At 49.1% G+C, this 17,023-nt stretch overlaps 1 protein-coding gene across 2 annotated transcripts in view; it reads left to right on the forward strand.

The window, feature by feature from the left end:
* Positions 1 to 9,746: 9,746 nt before the first annotated feature.
* Positions 9,747 to 17,023, forward strand: part of SEMA3C (semaphorin 3C) — a 136,431-nt gene continuing 129,154 nt past the window's right edge. Inside the window, exons 1-2 of one of the 2 annotated variants that reach the window (XM_040971092.1) lie at positions 9,747 to 9,987; positions 11,852 to 11,992. In XM_040971092.1, the coding sequence (XP_040827026.1) occupies positions 11,890 to 11,992 (103 nt within the window). In that variant the 5' untranslated portion in view covers positions 9,747 to 9,987; positions 11,852 to 11,889. Of the gene's footprint in view, positions 9,988 to 11,844; positions 11,993 to 17,023 lie in introns of those variants that run through there. The other variant, XM_040971102.1, reaches the window with a different exon arrangement.

The following is a 17,023-nucleotide window of genomic DNA, read 5'->3' on the forward strand; positions in this document are numbered from 1 at the left end:
TAACCATGGGAGTAAATTTGTGAACCCTGGAAAATGAATATATAAAATATAAGAATTTGCTTTGCTGGGCCCAGCGCGGTGGCACAGTGGTTAAGGGCCTCGCCTTGCACACCCGGGATCCCATATGGGCGCCGGTTCTAATCCCGGCAGCCCCGCTTCCCTTCCAGCTCCCTGCCTGTGGCCTGGGAAAGCAGTCGAGGACGGCCCAAAGCTTTGGGACCCTGCACCCGTGTGGAAGACCCAGAAGAGGCTCCTGGCTTCGGATGGGCATAGCATCGGCCGTTGCGCTCACTTGGGGAGTGAATCATCGGACGGAAAATCTTCCTCTCTGTCTCTCCTCTCTGTATATCCGCCTTTCCAATAAAAAAATAATAAAAAATAAATCTTTTAAAAAATAAGAATTTGCTTTGCTCTACAATGTTTATGATTTTTATGTCCTGTTATGAAGCAATTGGTCATCAAAGGTGAAATGTTCCTGAATTGTAATATTAGGATGCAATAAATCTTAGGGAACATCTCAAACTTGTGGGAAGGGAGAAGTGAAAAAGGCATACATTGTAAAACTGAATTGACCAATGAACCCTAACGTGGTAGTTCTAATTCTCACTACACGAAAAATAAAACTAAAAGTTGAAAAGTAAGCATCACCTGAAATACATGACTTGTTACCTTAAGAATTAGACATAAACAGAAATCTATTTGACTTTATAATTAATACAGCTAGCTATCACTCCAAACTTCTGGGATTTGACTAACATTTCTTCGTGTTGTAAGAAGGAAGTAGTCTACAAAGAAAATGCAATTTAAAAAAAAATACATTTCTTGATTTTGATTGGAAAGGCAGATTTGCAGAGAGAAAGAGAGACAGAGAGGAAGATCTTCCATCCTCTGGTTCAGTGTCCAAGTGGCCTCAATGGCCAGAGCTGAGCCGATCTGAATCCAGGAGCCAGGATCCTCTTCTGGGTCCCAAGACTTTGGGCCATCCACAAGGAAGTATTTTTTTTAAAGATTTATTTTTATTATTTTTTTATTGGAAAGGCAGATATACAGAGAGGAGAGACAGAGAGGAAGATCTTCCGTCTGATGATTCACTCCCCAAGCGAGCACAACGGCCGATGCTATGCCAATCCGAAGCCAGGAGCCTCTTCTGGGTCTCCCACGCGGGTGCAGGGTCCCAAAGCTTTGGGCCGTCCTCCACTGCTTTCCCGGGCCACAGGCAGGGAGCTGGAAGGGAAGTGGAGCTACCGGGATAGAACCGGCGCCCATATGGGATCTTGGGCGTGCAAGGTGAGGACCTTAACCACTTGCGCCACCGCGCCGGGCCCCACAAGGAAGTATTTTAAGGTGAGTCTTGGCACGCACCTCACCCTACAAGCGTCTCAGAGAATGCTTTCATCAGGACAAAGCCAGTGTTACACTGTGCCCCGTGGTGTGCACATTCGCCATGCACACCATGACACTGTGCAACGAAGAAGTAAGAAATTCTTGTTATTGAAACCCGTTGCCCTTCTGCTTCATAAACATGACACTGCCAAGCGGTGACATCGGAGGCAGGAAGCTCCTACGGTGGCCGTGTCGGGGAATGGCGCCCTTCGTACTATTTGAGATGCTTACGGGTTCCAAAGAATATTGAACACTGAAATTTTGAACTTCGTAATTGTTAGTTATTTAAAAAGAAATGTGCGAGTTCTAGTTCTAGGTCATACGCTATTACAATACTTTACGCGCAGCTAATTCCCGCAACCTGGTTCTTTACCTTGAGCTGAAAACGCCAGACGCAACGACGTCTCTTGGGAAGTTTATTCCAGCGGGGCAGGAACAGGGGAAGGGGAAGGGGGGAGGGGGAGAGCAAGGAAGAAGAGGAGAGAGAGGGGGTGGGGGGAGAGAGAGAGAGGGAGGGAGAGAGAGCAAGGACGAGGAACCAAGAAGAGGGAGCAAGAGAGAGAGAGAGAGAGCAGCACCTGGGGGCCTTTTTTGTCGGCCAGGTGTGGGGGGCGGGGGATTGGGAGGGATTGAGGTCAAGGCCCCAGGGGATTGGTGCCTGCAGGTGAATGCCTGGGGATGATTGGTGAGTGGGCGGGGTTGGGGAAGGGGCTGGGAGATTGGGGGTGGGATTCTCAGGTGGAATGCCAGGTTACATCTGATTGGTGGATGGCTGGACTGGCGCGAATTCCGTGAGCTGTGAGGAAGAAGAAATGGCGCAGGGTCCAGGGTGGGATACTGGAATAAGTCCTTACAGTAATAGCTTATACATTCACGGAAAACAAGGAAAACGATGAAAAAAATGTCCTTCCAGCCAATGGCTTTGTCTCTAAGAGTCATTACCAGAATATTCGTTCAGTGTCAGAGACTGTACAAAAGCAGTGTTGCGCATATACAGGAAAAAAAAAAAAAGCAGTCCAGACTAGCGAGAGATGGAGAATGAAAATGCAGATGCTCCCATCCTGTTGAACGTGAGGAATGGGTTTGAGGGAAGAGCTAGCAACCTCTATCATGGTTTGCATAGAGAATCCTTTGCAGTTTTCCAGGCCAGACCTGTTTGTCTGGCTGGGTCTCTCGGCAGCAAGCAGTAACCCAAAGGTAAAGGCAGCAGGTGTAAAGTCAGGCACTGCTCCAAGTGCAGACTTTCTGATAAAGGTCAGGAAAGTGAAAGGTCTGGGAACTGGAATTTGAATAAAAGGGAGGGGGGAGAGGAAGAAAGGAGGGGAGCATTCAACAGGAGAGGGGAAGGGAAGGAAGGAAGGAGAGGAGGGGAGGGCAGGAGAGGGGAAGGGAGGAGAGCCGAGGAGTGGAAGAGAGGGGAGGGGATGAGAGGGGAGAGGAGCAGGGGGAGGAAGGGAGAGAAAGGGAGAGGACAAGAGGGGAGGGGAGAGGAGAGGAGGGGAGGGGTGAGGAGAAGACTGGAAGGGAGAGGAAAGGAGGGGAAGGGAAGGGAAGGAGAGAGGAGGGGAAAAGATATATTTGCTTATTTGACCCAGAGCAAGAGAGGGAGCCCCCTCCCCAACAGGGGCTTTAGGGAGCTTGGGAGAGGATGGCTATGCAGCCAGGCAACACTCCCACCCACCCCATCACCCTGATTCAGGTAAGGATAAGAGAGAGCATCCTTTGACTCAAAGGATCGCACAGGCAGGTGGGGTGTGAACCAGCCAGCTGCCTGCCCAACGCATATCACAAGTACATGGTACAGCATCCACTGCCTTCCAGGCGCTATAGCAAGAAGCTGGCTCTGAAACGGAGCAACCAAGACCACTGCTCCCAACATAGGGGATGAGGGGGCTGCACCTTGCAGCTGTACAATGCCACTCCCGTAAATACATTAGCTTTGATATCTCCCCAAGAGATTTCGATAGACTATTTCATTGGGTACATTTAGGGGGCCCTCCACCCCAATGTTCACAAACCACTCTCCTCTTCCGGTTTATATTGTTCCCTAAGTGCAAACAGCCAGAGAGCTTATTCTAAAAGGGTGGCCCTGGCCACCAGAACTTATTATTTCTGCATCAGTGAGTCCAAAGCTGCTTGGGGCCATGAGAAGTAGACACAGACAAAGAGGAGCTTAAGTACGATGTTGAAAATTTCACCCCGAAGTTTCAGGGCAGGCTGAACGCCCCTCGTGTCCTCCCGCTTGCGTGATTCTTGGCGCATGCCTAACACCATGCTTATGACTCACCAAGAGTGTGGCCAATTGGAGCTGCTCAACTCCAAGAAAACAATAGCTAGCAAGGCCCAGGAACACAGAGGAAAGAGGTCGATTTAGGCAAGACAGAGGAAATCTAGCTCACGTTTCCTAGACTGCGACCGAATCCAGTGATCTCTCCTTGTGTCCAAAGCCATGAGACTCAGCAGGAGCCCTTGACCTGTGTCTCTGTGATTTAATCATTTGAGTCTGGAATTCAAGACACTTGTCACCAAGGCCTTTGGCATGTGCTCACCTTGCTTTGCTTTGTCGTGGTACCCTGGATCTAACAAATAAAACGCATCGAGACATTCAACTTGACAAAGATTTGCAGGTTTTACCCCAATCTCTAATGGCTCCACATTTTCCAAGGAAATGCCTCATTGTACCGTTCACCTTGATCTTCTTTCTGATGATTGGCGCTTCTCCCCGCCTTCATTCTTCATTGCTGGTTCCGGGATGAGCAGACAGAGAGAAGTGTGGCCAGCGTAACCTGTCTCTTGATCAGTTTCAGAAGTGTTTCAAGCAAGCCAGACCGGGGCTCCTTCACTTTCACATCTGGTTCTCCTGCTGGCAGATGCCTTGTGGGTTAACCCCGTTATTGCAAACGCATGTCAGGAAGCTGCATACACTTGTGCTGACTACACTGATGGTCCCCTCATCCTCAAGGAATTCTTACTCTGTTTAATGCTTTGAAATGCCAGCTCCCCTGAATGGCAATTTCTTTCCAACCCAGTGAATGTGGAAGCTAGCACGGTGCTGCAGAGGGCAGGGCCACACCCTTTGATGCTGGCATCTAATACAGGTGTCAGTTAGGCGTCACTGCTGCTCTGCTTCCGATCCAGCTCCCGCAGAATGTGGAAGATGCCCCAACTGCTTGGGTCCCTGCCAGCCATCTAAGAGACCCAGGTGGGTTCCCTGGCTCCTGGCTTGAACTTGCGCACTGGGGGAGTGAACCATGGAATGGATGGAGGAATCTCTCTCCCCCATTCCTCTATCTCTCTGCGCCCCCCTCCTCTGTAACTCTACCATTCGAACAAATCCATCTCTTTTGTTTGTTTGTTTTTGGTGTTTTCAATTTCGTTTCATTGGAAAGTCAGATACACAGAGTAGAAGAGAGACAGAGAGGAAGATCTTCCATCCCCCGGTTCACTCCCAAAGTGGCCAAAACAGCCAGAGCTGAGCTGAGTTGATCTGAAGCCTGGAGCCTCTTCCGGGTCCCCCACTCAGGTGCAGGGTCCCAAGGACTTGGGCTGTCCTCAAACTGTTTTTCCAGGCCACTAGCAGGGAGCTAGATGGGAAGTGGTGCCACAGGGAGACAAACTGAAGCCCACATGGGATCCCAGCATGTGCAAAGTAAGGACTTTAGCCACTAGGCTACTGCGCTGGGGCCCAACTCCATCTTCGAAACCCATATGAGTAAGCCTGAATAGAACAGGAATTTTCTCCAGTATAATTTCTGAACTCTTAAAGCTGCCTTCCTATTTGACTGTTGCCTTCACTTTTTCCAAGGCAGCAAGACTCAGAAATACGTATGTATGTCCTCTGGGCCCAGGAGTCGGTGTCCAGACAGAGGGAAGGTGTGCCTGGGTCATGCCAGAGATTTCCCCACACCAATACACCTTGTCTAATGCCGCTGATAAGAACGTCATTATAAGGATTTATTCCAATATCCCACCCTGGACCCTGCGCCATTTCTTCTTCCTCACAGCTCACGGGATTCGCGCCAGTGCAGCCATCCACCAATCAGATGTAACCTGGTATTCCACCTGAGAATCCCACCCCCAATCTCCCAGCCCCTTCCCCAAACCCGCCCACTCGCCAATCATCCCCAGGCATTCACCTGCAGGCACCAATCCCCTGGGGCCTTGACCTCAATCCCTCCCAATCCCCGCCCCCCACACCTGGCAGACAAAAAAGGCCCCCAGGTGCGGTTCGCCCCTTTTTTGCTCTCTCTCTCTTCCTCTCCTTGGTTCCTCTCCCCTGCTCTTCCTCCCTTCCCTCCCCTTCCCCTGTTCCTGCCCCACTCAGTTCTCTCTCTCTCTCTCTCTCTTGCTCTCTCGCTCTCTCTCTCTTGCTCTTGCTCTCTCCTTGGTTCCTCTCCCCTGCTCTCCCTCTCCTCCTTCTTACCTCCCTTCCCCCTCCTTCCCCTTCCCCTTTTCCTGCCCCGCTGGAATAAACTTCCTAGGATAATGTCGTTGCGTCTGGTGTTTTCAGCTCACGGTAAAGAACCAGGTTGCGAGAATTAGCTGCGCGTAAAGTATCTTAATATCGTATAACCTAGAAATAGAACTCTTACATTCTTTTAAATAACTAACATTTGGTGCCGTGACCGGTCGGTTTCCCCCGGCACTTGGCCACGTGGCCTTCGGGCCTTTGGCCACTACCGGGACCCGAACCGTGAGAACTGTGATCAGTGTTAACTGTCTTCATCTGCGCCACCGAGACTCGTCAGCAGCCATCAGAATCCGTCTCCATCTGCCTGCTGGTTCGTGAATTCATCTTCAACGGCCTGTTCCTGATTTCGCCTGCTGGTTCCAGAATTCTCTACCTCCACGTGGCCGTTCCTGAGTTCATCTAACTTGACCGTGCTGGCATCTGCATCCATCCAGCAGCAACGTTGCCCAGACGCGTGCTCCCCGGTACTCCATCTCCACGCGGAGCACACGAGGTATTCCCCATCTTTCCGAATGCCACGTTGTTGCATGCATACACTGTTGTAGATAGGGTTGCCTTCCTCAGCCCTTGGAGTTTTGGGTTTGGCTTGGCATATTTGTGCTCCTCTGAATAGGTCTGATTTTCCACTTCTGGGAGTTTTTGGGAGACCGGTTCTGTAAACCACTGGGTCGTTTTTACGGACCACTGGGTCCACCATGGTAAACCCCAGCCGGGTGCCGTGTCTCTTAGCCACTGGGCGGAAGTCCCCCGACCACTGGGTCACTCTGGGGGCCCCCCTGTACCTCCAAGTCGGGCCACTGGGCCGTTAACGACTTCGGATACAGGTGGTGTTTGGGGACCTGGCTCGTCCCTTACGTAGGGGGTGACGACCTTCTACGAGAGCCGTCTTTTCCTGACCACTGGGTCGCTTTTACGGACCACTGGGTCCACCATGGTAATCAGGCCTGAGTTGTAATAATGGGAGCTATTTCTTCATCGCCAGTTCCTCCCAACACCCCTTTGGGCTGCCTTCTAGCAAATTTAGACACCCTTTAATTGGCTTGTTACCTAAAACTTTAATACGCCTCTGTGATGTGGATTGGCCCCAGTATTCCCATAACTCCTTCAAGTGACCAGTTAATGGCATTTCGCATCCGGACATGTTTCGGAACCTAGCTCATTGCTGCATGCATTCGGAAAAATCGGGGGAAGTCTCATTCCCTCTTCACTCTCGGCTTTCTGTCTGTCTTTTCCGTAGTTTTCTAGCTATGAAGTAGGAAACCCCAGTGCCCTCTTCCAGGGCCCTGGTGCCACGTGCAACCGCCATCTTGTCCTCCATGTGCAGTCAACCCCCACCCTCTCCCTCTGTCCGCCATCTTGCCTCTTCTCTCCCTGCCATCCCCCACTGTTTGAAGGTCTCCATTTGCTCCCCACTGGGAAGCAAAGATTTCCTGTTTAAAACTTTTCTGTTTTAGCCCTTCGCCTAACTTGCTCTCCCAGTTTCTTTTGTCTTGACCACATCCAAACATCCTAAGGGCCTACATTTTTGTAGCTTTCCCTCCCACCCCTTAGCAGAGAGGGGTGGAGTAAGAGATAAGTGATTTAGCCTTTCCTTTTAAAAAAAAAGGAAAAGAAAAAGTGCAACTTGTTCTGTAACTTAATGTAATGTGAAGTAAATAGATGCTTACGTTTGTTTCTAGGTTCCAATAGATACTATTGCATCCATTGCAGATAGAGCTAGAGTTAAACAGTAAGCTACAGGTTCCAACTGAAAGCATCTTTAATTTGGGTTTCTGAGAGCAAGATCTAATTCTAAATAACTGGTAACTTTAAACTGATAACTTTAAAGCATTTTGAAACTTTAAACTTGTTTTTCAAAGGCTGTTACGAAAGCTGTTTTGTTTTATAATGTATGTTAATTGATATACATGAACATGTTTACTTGGTAAGCTATGTAACCTATTCTAATTGACTTATACATGAGAATTGCTAAGTTAAATCTCTTCATTTTGTAAATAATTCCTTGAGATTAGGGCCACAGAGAAATCCTCCAACTTAGAATGCTTGAGCAAGTATAGGTGCTGTATAGATGCTAGATTCTTAACTACCCTGGATGTTAGGACAGAACTTTAGAAACTTACAAATGGGACCTGAACGTACCCTGATATCCTCTTAAAGGGGTCACTATGGTCTTTTACCTTAAAGACCAGGAGGGGATCCCATGGCAGAGCAGGATGAGAGAGGTGTGTGCTCCTGGTTCCAGTGAGACCCCCGGAGGCCTCCCAAGTGCTCTTCGTTGCAGAAGCAATGGACACTTCGCCAAGAATCATCAGAAAGGACACCCAGGGCCGTGTCCCAGCTACCAAGGAGGTCACTGGAGATGTGACTGCCCCTGAAGGCCAAGTACTTCAGGTCAGTCATTTCCCATTGGATCTCCCACATGGGACGGAAGCAGCCCTGGAACCTGCACAGTGCACAGGCTCAAGGCCATCCACGGACTTCGGTGACACCACGGGACAGCATCCAAGAGCCACGGGTGGTTCTCACAGTGGAAGGGAAAACTGCAAGTTTCCGTATGGACACTGCCTTCTCTATCCTAGCTAGATGGGAAGTGGTGCCACAGGGAGATAAACTGAGGCCCACATGGGATCCCAGCATGTGCAAAGTAAGGACTTTAGCCACTAGGCTGCTGCGCTGGGGCCCAAATCCATCTTCGAAACCCATATGAGTAAGCCTGAATAGAACAGGACTTTTCTCCAGTATAATTTCTGAACTCTTAAAGCTGCCTTCCTTTTTGACTGTTGCCTTCACTTTTTCCAAGGCAGCAAGACTCAGAAATACGTATGTATGTCCTCTGGGCCCAGGAGTCAGTGTCCAGACAGAGGGAAGGTGTGCCTGGGTCATGCCAGAGATTTCCCCACACCAATACACCTTGTCTAATGCCGCTGATAAGAACGTCATGATTCCATTCATTTTCTAAAAGAACACTGCGGAGCACAAGGAAGGGAACCGACATCACCCACTCCCTCTGCACACACAGGGACATCTGCTGGGCTGCTGCGAGCAGAGCTTTCAGCCAGTGTCTTCTCCTTGAACTCTTGAGCTCAGGTTCCTCCCCTGCCCGAACCTTTGATCTTCGCGGCTCAGAGAAGCAATTATTTGTGGCGATAAGGAAATCAGTTTCAGAGCTGAAGGAGCGTGCCCTAGACTAATGCGGGGCAGATCTCAGCGTGCAGACTCATAAAGCCCTATCCCTAGGCATACATCCTCCTTGTACACAAACTGTGACATGATTCGTGCTTGTGTCTGAGGAGTCTCCTGGGGGTGGGGAGTGGGGAGTGGGGTTCGGAGGAGGCGCTGCATCGAGTGAGCTTGCAGGGGTCAGCAAAGGGCAACGGGATGCAAGGTCCGCGACCGGGGTTAAAAGTGCTGCTGCGAGGAGACTCCGCGTGCGATTCCACGAGTCTGACAAAGTTTGCTGCGGGAGGTCAGGACGGGACTCGGGGCCCTGGAGAAAAACACATCGCTTTGCCTTAAAAGGAGCCCCCGTGGTTCCTCTGAGTTGGGGGGAGGCGGGGTGGGGGGAAGAAAGCGCCGCGCACTTGGCCATCCACCCAGCGGCCCCGCGCGCCGTCCGAGAGGCGGCGGTAGGGAAGCGCTCGGTGCGCGCAGCCAGCGAGTGGCACAGCAGGCACCACCGGGGGTGCCTCCCGCCCCGCTGGCTGGCGTTCCTCGGGCAGCCGCCCCGCCTTCGCGGCTCCCGGCCACCCTCTGCTGCTCGGGGTGGGGCCTTGAGGCCGGCTCGGGGGAGGGAGGATGCGGCCGGCACTGCCCCGGGGTGGGAGGCGAGGCGGCTGGGCGGTGCGCCCTGGGCAGCCCGAGCCGTGCGCCGTCGCCGCCGCGTCGCTGTAACCGGACACCCCGAGCGCTCGCCGGCACTTTTCCATTCACTGCGCGTGCGGTGCCTGATTGAGCCAGGCCGAGAGAACCGGCGCCGGGTGCCGCGGTCCCCCCCAGGATTCCTCTACAAAAGACACTCCGTGGACCACTCGAGGGAAATCCTCTCGGAATTCAAGGGCGGCCGGCCACGCGCGTCATCCCACCCGGCGGCACCTGGACGACTTTTCCGCGCGATTTTCTTCTCCTCAACGTGGGTAAGCTGCGCTGGATCTTTCCAGCTTTTACACCCGGAGCGCCAGCCCCGCATCTGTCCCTCCCCACCCCCCTCCTCGGGGCTGCTGGCTGACTTTTCCGAACCGCGGTGGCGAGCTGCGGGGCGCACGCGGGCTTCTGGGGGTGCGCTCTTCTGGCCGGGGAGCGAGGCTGGAGGGGTTGGTTGCTCCCCGGCTCCTACACCTGCGAGCGGTTTAAATGGCTAGTGTGCCCTTTCAAGGCGAAAAATCGCTCCGGACGACTCAGCGCTTCCCCTGAGTGTCCCGGGTCTCCAAGTGCTTGCAAGAGAGAGGAGTTGCGAGTGCTGGCTGGGGGCGTGGGCAGTGCGTGAAAGAAATCGGCTTTCTGTCTTTTTTTTTTTTTTTCAGGCAGACGGGGTTTAAATCTCTTACCCCGGGCGTCCTTCAGTCCTCAGTCTTCTTACTGTTTGCTACTGGAGGCTCTTTAGAAAGACAGCGATGAGAGTAGATTTGGTAAAGGCATGCTATCCGTATGAACAGCTTTTAAGAAAAAGGACTCCTCCAGTTAACAGGACCAAGAAGTAGAGCAGTACTCATGAAATCAATTTTCTTCCAAGTTAAATTTACCAGTGGCAGGGTGAAGCGGTGGTGCAAGCAGGGAGACACTTTCTTTTTGAAAATCACCAACCCAAACATCTAGGGGTTTCCCCAGCTGCGTGGCCAGGGAGGGGTCCAGTTCGCACCTGCTCCACTGAGAACAGCAGCTCGGGATTTGACATAAAAGATTGCAGGCTCATTTGGGCTGTTCCTCCCTCCCCGTGTTAAAGGAGCAGCGTTTTCGGTGGGACTTCAGTACATCAAATGAATGCTGGGATTTTAACGTGAAAAAAGCCCTCCAAGCTTAGACGGTCAGCCTTGTATCTTGAACAAGAAATTCTAAGTGGACCTGTCATGCCATTTTTAAAAATTTTTTTTTTCCCTGAATCAGAGACTCGTGCATGCCAACTGATACTTTTTTGGTGTGTGTGTGGAGTTTCTTTGGCGCAGCGTGGCCACTAGAGTTCCTGTAGATTGCTCCTGACACACGGCCTGATCTTTTTGGCTGTTCAGACGTTCTTGAATCCTTCTCGATTTTTCTAGCCACGGTGTCAAGCCGGAATTCTCATCTGAGTTACGGTTTTGGGGATTTTTGACAACCCAATTTCGGCTTGATTTATTTAAGATGGGTCTTGGTGTAGCTACTGGGTTCCCCGGATTACTCACCACTATGTCATTGCTTTTGGACTTGGCCCCGGTCCATGGTTACCTCATCGACAGCGTTGAACAGCTGCCGGGTCATCTGGATAAAATGGCCTATAATTGAGTCTGGCCATTTCAGCCCTCCAGGATTGAACACACTTAGATCTACTGGGAGAAACCCCCTATCAAAGATAAGCTGTGCACCAATATGTTCGAAGAATTTCTCTGCTACCATTTCATGCAGAGAAAATGAGGTGGTTTTTTTTTTTCTTCTTTTTTCTTAACTAGGCAGTACCTCATGGGTCATATTCTAAAGTCAGTTTCACAGAGTGGCTTTTTAGAGAGATCATTTAAAATGCCTATGCAAACCGGGTGTCTTGTCTTTGCTACTCTGCACCGGCGTCTATCATGCGGAAAGATGAAACGGGTTTTTTTTTTTTTTCTGGTTGCAAAGAGTTCTTGAGACAAATGCAGCCAGCCAATGCACACTTTTGTCCCCTGCAAGCTGCAATGTCACAGCACCTCCTGCCGCCTGTAGGGCTGCACAAGCGGAGACGCGTCTGGCGTCAACAGCGCGTGGTGTCTAAGGTGGGTCCTGAAACGTGACGTGGGAGATGTCACACGTGTTGTTCTCTGTCTTTTGAAGGTCTCCTCGCGTGGATATTCACGGGCTCCTCCGACGGCATGGCGTTCCGGGGGATTTGTCTGTTGATTGGAGCACTTGTCTGTTCTGTCTCTGGGAACGGATCTTCCCAGCCACAAGCAAGAGTGTATTTAACCTTCGATGGTAAGAGACGCGAGACACACACGTGGGGGAAGACGTGACTCAAAGATTTTTTTTTTCCCCTTTCTTATCCATACTCAAACTTGAATGAATGAATGAATGATAGCGAAATATTACCAAAACTTTCCTAATTTAAATATATATATGTATATTTAACGGACTGCTTTTTCGGATGATATGACACATTTAAATCATTAGGGCGGTAGAGGAAAGCCTTCCTGTACATTTGAGGCTGTGTTCATGAAAGTTCGTGAACTTTCCTTTGCTGTTGGCCCCTAGAGGGATGGGAAGTGGCGGAGGCCTAACTGGTTAAGGTCAAGTATTCGCCTGGCCCTCTGGAAGCATCCCCAACTTTGGCCGTGTTGGTTGACTGTAAACAGTTCGGGGCATTGGTCTCCACCGCTTTGTTCCGACCGTACTTTTAATATAAGCGTCTCCAGTGGTTGGGAGAGCACCCTGGTGAAGGGCCAGGGCATTGAAGAGCATCTTTGAAAATGTGCCTTTGGATGGCTGTGTGCAAACGCTGCTTTCAGAAGGCTAAGGCCAATGGATGCGATATTTGCGCACAAGTACGAGGTCTGGAGAGGGGATCATTTGCCACGTTTGAGCATGGTTCACGCGGCTTACAGGTGGGTGGTTTTCGGTTTGAGTTCAGTAGGCTATCCGAATCGGACAGATGGAAGCAGGACCGGTTAAAAGGTCACTACCTTGCTCATCTGAATCCTTTAATTATGTCTTTGAACTCTGCATGCAGAAGCGTCCTGCTTGTGCTCAGCTCACTAATGATGGAAATTCACACGCACGGCTCTGCCATGCTCCAAGTTATCTCAGATCCCAAATAGCAGCGTGGCTGACAACTTCTCAGTCCAAGGACTCTTTTTCTTCCCCCTTTCGTTTGAACTCAGCCAGTGCTTTGCCCAAGGTCACCGCCAAGTGCTCAAGAAACCGTAGGGTTAGAACTCAAGTGTGTGCGAGATGCTAATTGCTCGCTTGGCCTCCAAGCCAGGCATCCCTTTGAGATGCTGCGCAGCGATGTTGCTAAGAATGGGGCGAACAGAACCCCTTGAAGTGGTCCTTTTGTGTTCCTTAATTCTTCACTAAAAGCATCTAGGGGTCGCTCACGCTTTGCCTTCCGTGTTGAGAGCCGCGGATTATTTTAAAGAAAAGGCATTTGGGGGTTCACCTGTCGCCAGGTTCTCTCTGTATCTCTTTCGGGGACTATCTTGATGCAGTGGTAGTCCGGTTCCTGCATTGTAGTTTCTGGGGAAGGATGACATTGTGGAATTCTCAGAACACTGGCTTATCATTTTATATCCCACGTGAGCGATACAGCGTCTTACTCTGGGAGAGTCCACGTTGTGATGGAGGGCAATTAAAAATAGCACGTCTGGTATCTTGGCGTTTTTCATTGCTGTTGTTTTTCATAATTCAGTTTTGTAGCCTAGGGATGTCACGCCCCTCCTCCACTCTCCCTCCCCATTTTCCCTTCTACTTCCTCCCGTGTGATTACTGTGGAATAGAGTAACAGTTACTACAGCATTGTAGTTATAGCAAACGGGAGAAAGTCTAGCATCGAATTTTTAAATTCCATCCTGGGCCTGGTGCGGTAGCCTAGTGGCTAAAGTCCTTGCCTTGATGCACAGGGATCCCATACGGGTGCGGGTTCATGTCCCGGCTGCTGTACTCCCCCCCCCCTCCAGCTCCCTGTTTGTGGCCTGGGAAATCAGTGGAGGATGGCCCAAAGCCTTGGGACCCTGCACCTGCATGGGAGACCCAGAAAAAGCTCCTGGCTTCTGGCTTCGGATCAGCTCAGCTCTGGCCGTTGTAGCCATTTGGCGAGTGAACCTGAGGATGGAAGCGCTTTTTCTCTCTGTGTCTGTAGATCTAAGTTTCCAATAAAAATGAATCTGATTTTTTAAAAAAAAAGTCCCTCCTCTCTTCTCATCACTGTATAGTATAGCAATCATTGTCCTAGGCAGTTAATTTGTCAAAGTAGTTTTAAAACTTTACACATCTTTATGGTCTCCTAATGCCTTGCCTCTGGGCATTTTTACCCTGAGGTCTGCCCTCATTAACCCCGACCTCTGACCTCTGGTCCTTTGTCTTTTCCTAATTAGAACATTAGAAGAATCTAGTAAGTTTGTTCTCATGGGCAAGCCAAGCAAGCATTATAATCAATTTCAAGATAAGGGAGGTGAGAGAGGGTTTTTGCTCCCACCCACGTTCGCTCCATCCTTCTTGGGGAGGTTGGATGGAATGATAACATTTGGAGAAGTGATTTACCGAGTTGCTTCTCCTATTGATCTGGGCCAGGGTCAACCAGATGGCCTTCGGTCCTTGGGAGCAGGCACTTCACATGTTATTAATTAGTTACATTTGTGCTAGCTAAAGCTCCACGTTAAAGAGGACTGTGCTTCCAATGGCTAATATCACTTTGGGGATTCTCATTCTTTGTGCAATAAATACTCAGTCTAATGAATATAAGTCCTTATGAATGCTCTTGGTTGAAGTTCAACTTTGGTTGGAAAAAAAAAAATCCCAATCGACGGACAGAGTCATATTTCTCAAAATGATTACCTTTGCCCATCCCCCGCCCCTCCCCAGCAGAAAGCTTTGGGATCCCGAAAAATCGCTGGGAAAGCCATCATTTTGTAGATACAATAGTTGGACCGAATTCTGCTTGCTCATGTAGAAGAGAAGGCATCGTGGAAAGGTCCAACCGAGCCTTTTTCCAGTAGAGATTTTGGGATCCGTTACCTTGTGAGAATCATTAGCTTTTTTTTTTTTTGGAAATTTATCCCAAGTTTTGGACTTTGGATAATCTATTGCTGGATCATTGTTCTGTTTTCCAATTCTTTCCTTTTTTTTTTTTCCAGTCTTTTTTTTTTTTAACTTTTTCCATTGTTTTTTTTTTTATTATATTTTTGACATTCTTTCCATAGTTAATTAGAGCAAAAAGGTTCAAGGGCTACAGCAAAGAGGGTAAGACTATATTTCCATATTGTTTCCTTCCTGTATCTGAGGGAGAAGCCCCACCCAGTCTCCCTTTTGATATTCAATTGATAAGGCTCTAAAATTCATTATCACAGGAGTTTAGTTCCTTCTAATTTCTTCTTGAAACATGAATTTCTAGTGTGTTCTTCTCTCAGGGCCTTGTTAATATGAAAGTCTAGCCATTGATTTCAGGAATTTCTTCTCATTGCTGTATTCAACTGTATTCATTGCTATAAATTTTCCTCTCAGTACTGCTTTAGCTGCAACTTACATATCTTGAGCAAACTACCTTTAGGTTTCTAGTATGTTCAATTTGTTTTAATCCTGTTGCTGTTGTATGCTTTCATATGGATGTTATTCAGAAATACATAAATCATGAACCTTGGCGTAGTCTCATGTGTTCTATGACATACGGTCAACATTACAAAAAATTACATAAGTGTATTCTTCTTTTACTGTTTTGTGTTCTGTTAATGATAATTAGGGCCAATCAATTCAGATTGCTTCTGTGCTCTCAATGTTTTTCTCTTTCTTTGTTTTAATTACTAATAGAAATGGTTAAACTCTCCAACCGTACCATGGGAGTATTTAGCTTGATTCTTCAGTTGTATCCGTTTTTGCTTCACGTTTTTTAAGTTGCTCTGCTTGAGCCCAGATAAATCTAGAATGCTCTCTGACTAATTTCCCATCCTGAAATATCCTTGATTTTTCCTGGTAACAGCCCTCACAGGGACATGTGCTTTGGGTGCAGGAAACACTTTTTTTTTTAATAGAATGGATGTATATTGACAAATGGGATATAACGGAGCGTGAGAACATGGATCCTGAATTTTGATGGGTTCTGGTGTTCTGATGAAAAGATGGGGAAGTATTTTTGATAGATGTGTGATTTTTATATTGATCGAGCGAGAGCTGTACCGAAGAGGTTATGAAGATAGCAGCTGGATTAAGAGCGGAACTGTCAGGACAAATAGCGCTGCTCAAACAGCACCCTGGCACCGCAGGTGGAGTCTTAGCCGCTTTTCTCAGTTTGTAGAAATGACACCTCCTTTGAAGAAACCTGCAATTATTTCCTCCTTTCAGAAATAGCTAGTGATGGACCAGGCGGTGTGAAAGCACAAAAATAAATATATTTTAAAATGCATGACTCTGGAATCGGACGGGTTTAAAATAGCTGTTTTCTGCTAGTTTCTGAATATACTCGCAGAGAGAGGGGACACGCGCACAGATGTACACACACACACACACAAACACACAGGGAGAGAGAGAGAGGGAGGTGGCAAAGGAGAAAAAGAGAGAGGGAGAGAGAGACAGAGAGAGAGAACCATTTGCTGGTTCATTTCCATAGAAGTCCATGATTTCCAGGGCTGCACGAGGCCTAAGCAAGGAGCCAGGAGTTTCATCCCTGTCTCCCCACCGAGTGACAGTGGTGCAAACACATGGGCCATCTTGATTTGTTTCTCCCACACCATCAGCAGGGAGCTGGATCAGAAGCAAATCAGGGCCCAGCGGCGTGGCCTAGCGGCTAAAGTCTTCATCTTGAACGCCCCGGGATCCCATAGGGTCACCAGTTCTAATCCTGGCAGCTCCACGTCTCATCCAGCTCCCTGTTTGTGGCCTGGGCAAGCAGTCAAGGATGGCTCGGGGCTTTGGGACCCTGCACCCGCACGGGAGACCCAGAAGAGGTTCCTGGATCCCGGCTTCGGATCGGCACAGCACCGGCCGTCGCGCTCACTTGGGGAGTGAATCATCGGACGGAAGATCTTCCTCTCTGTCTCTCCTCCTCTCTGTGCATCTGACTTTGTAATAAAAAATAAATCAATCTTAAAAAAGAAGCGAATCAGCCGGGACAGGAACCATCACCCATACAGGATAAGAGCAGCGGGTGGCTTTGCCTCCTGCGCCAAAGCACTGTTCTTCAAGAGTGAATTTGATGATTAGCCAGTGGCACTTTCTCTTAGCCAAAGAAGTTACTTGTCTCTGATACAATGACTTCTTTTTTTCTAGAACGTAATCGTCAATTCTGAGTTTTGGGTAGTA

This window comes from Ochotona curzoniae, unplaced genomic scaffold (assembly GCF_017591425.1).
Source record: "Ochotona curzoniae isolate NIBS_2020 unplaced genomic scaffold, NIBS_Ocur_1.0 contig_21, whole genome shotgun sequence".
Taxonomy (NCBI): Eukaryota; Metazoa; Chordata; class Mammalia; order Lagomorpha; family Ochotonidae; genus Ochotona; species Ochotona curzoniae.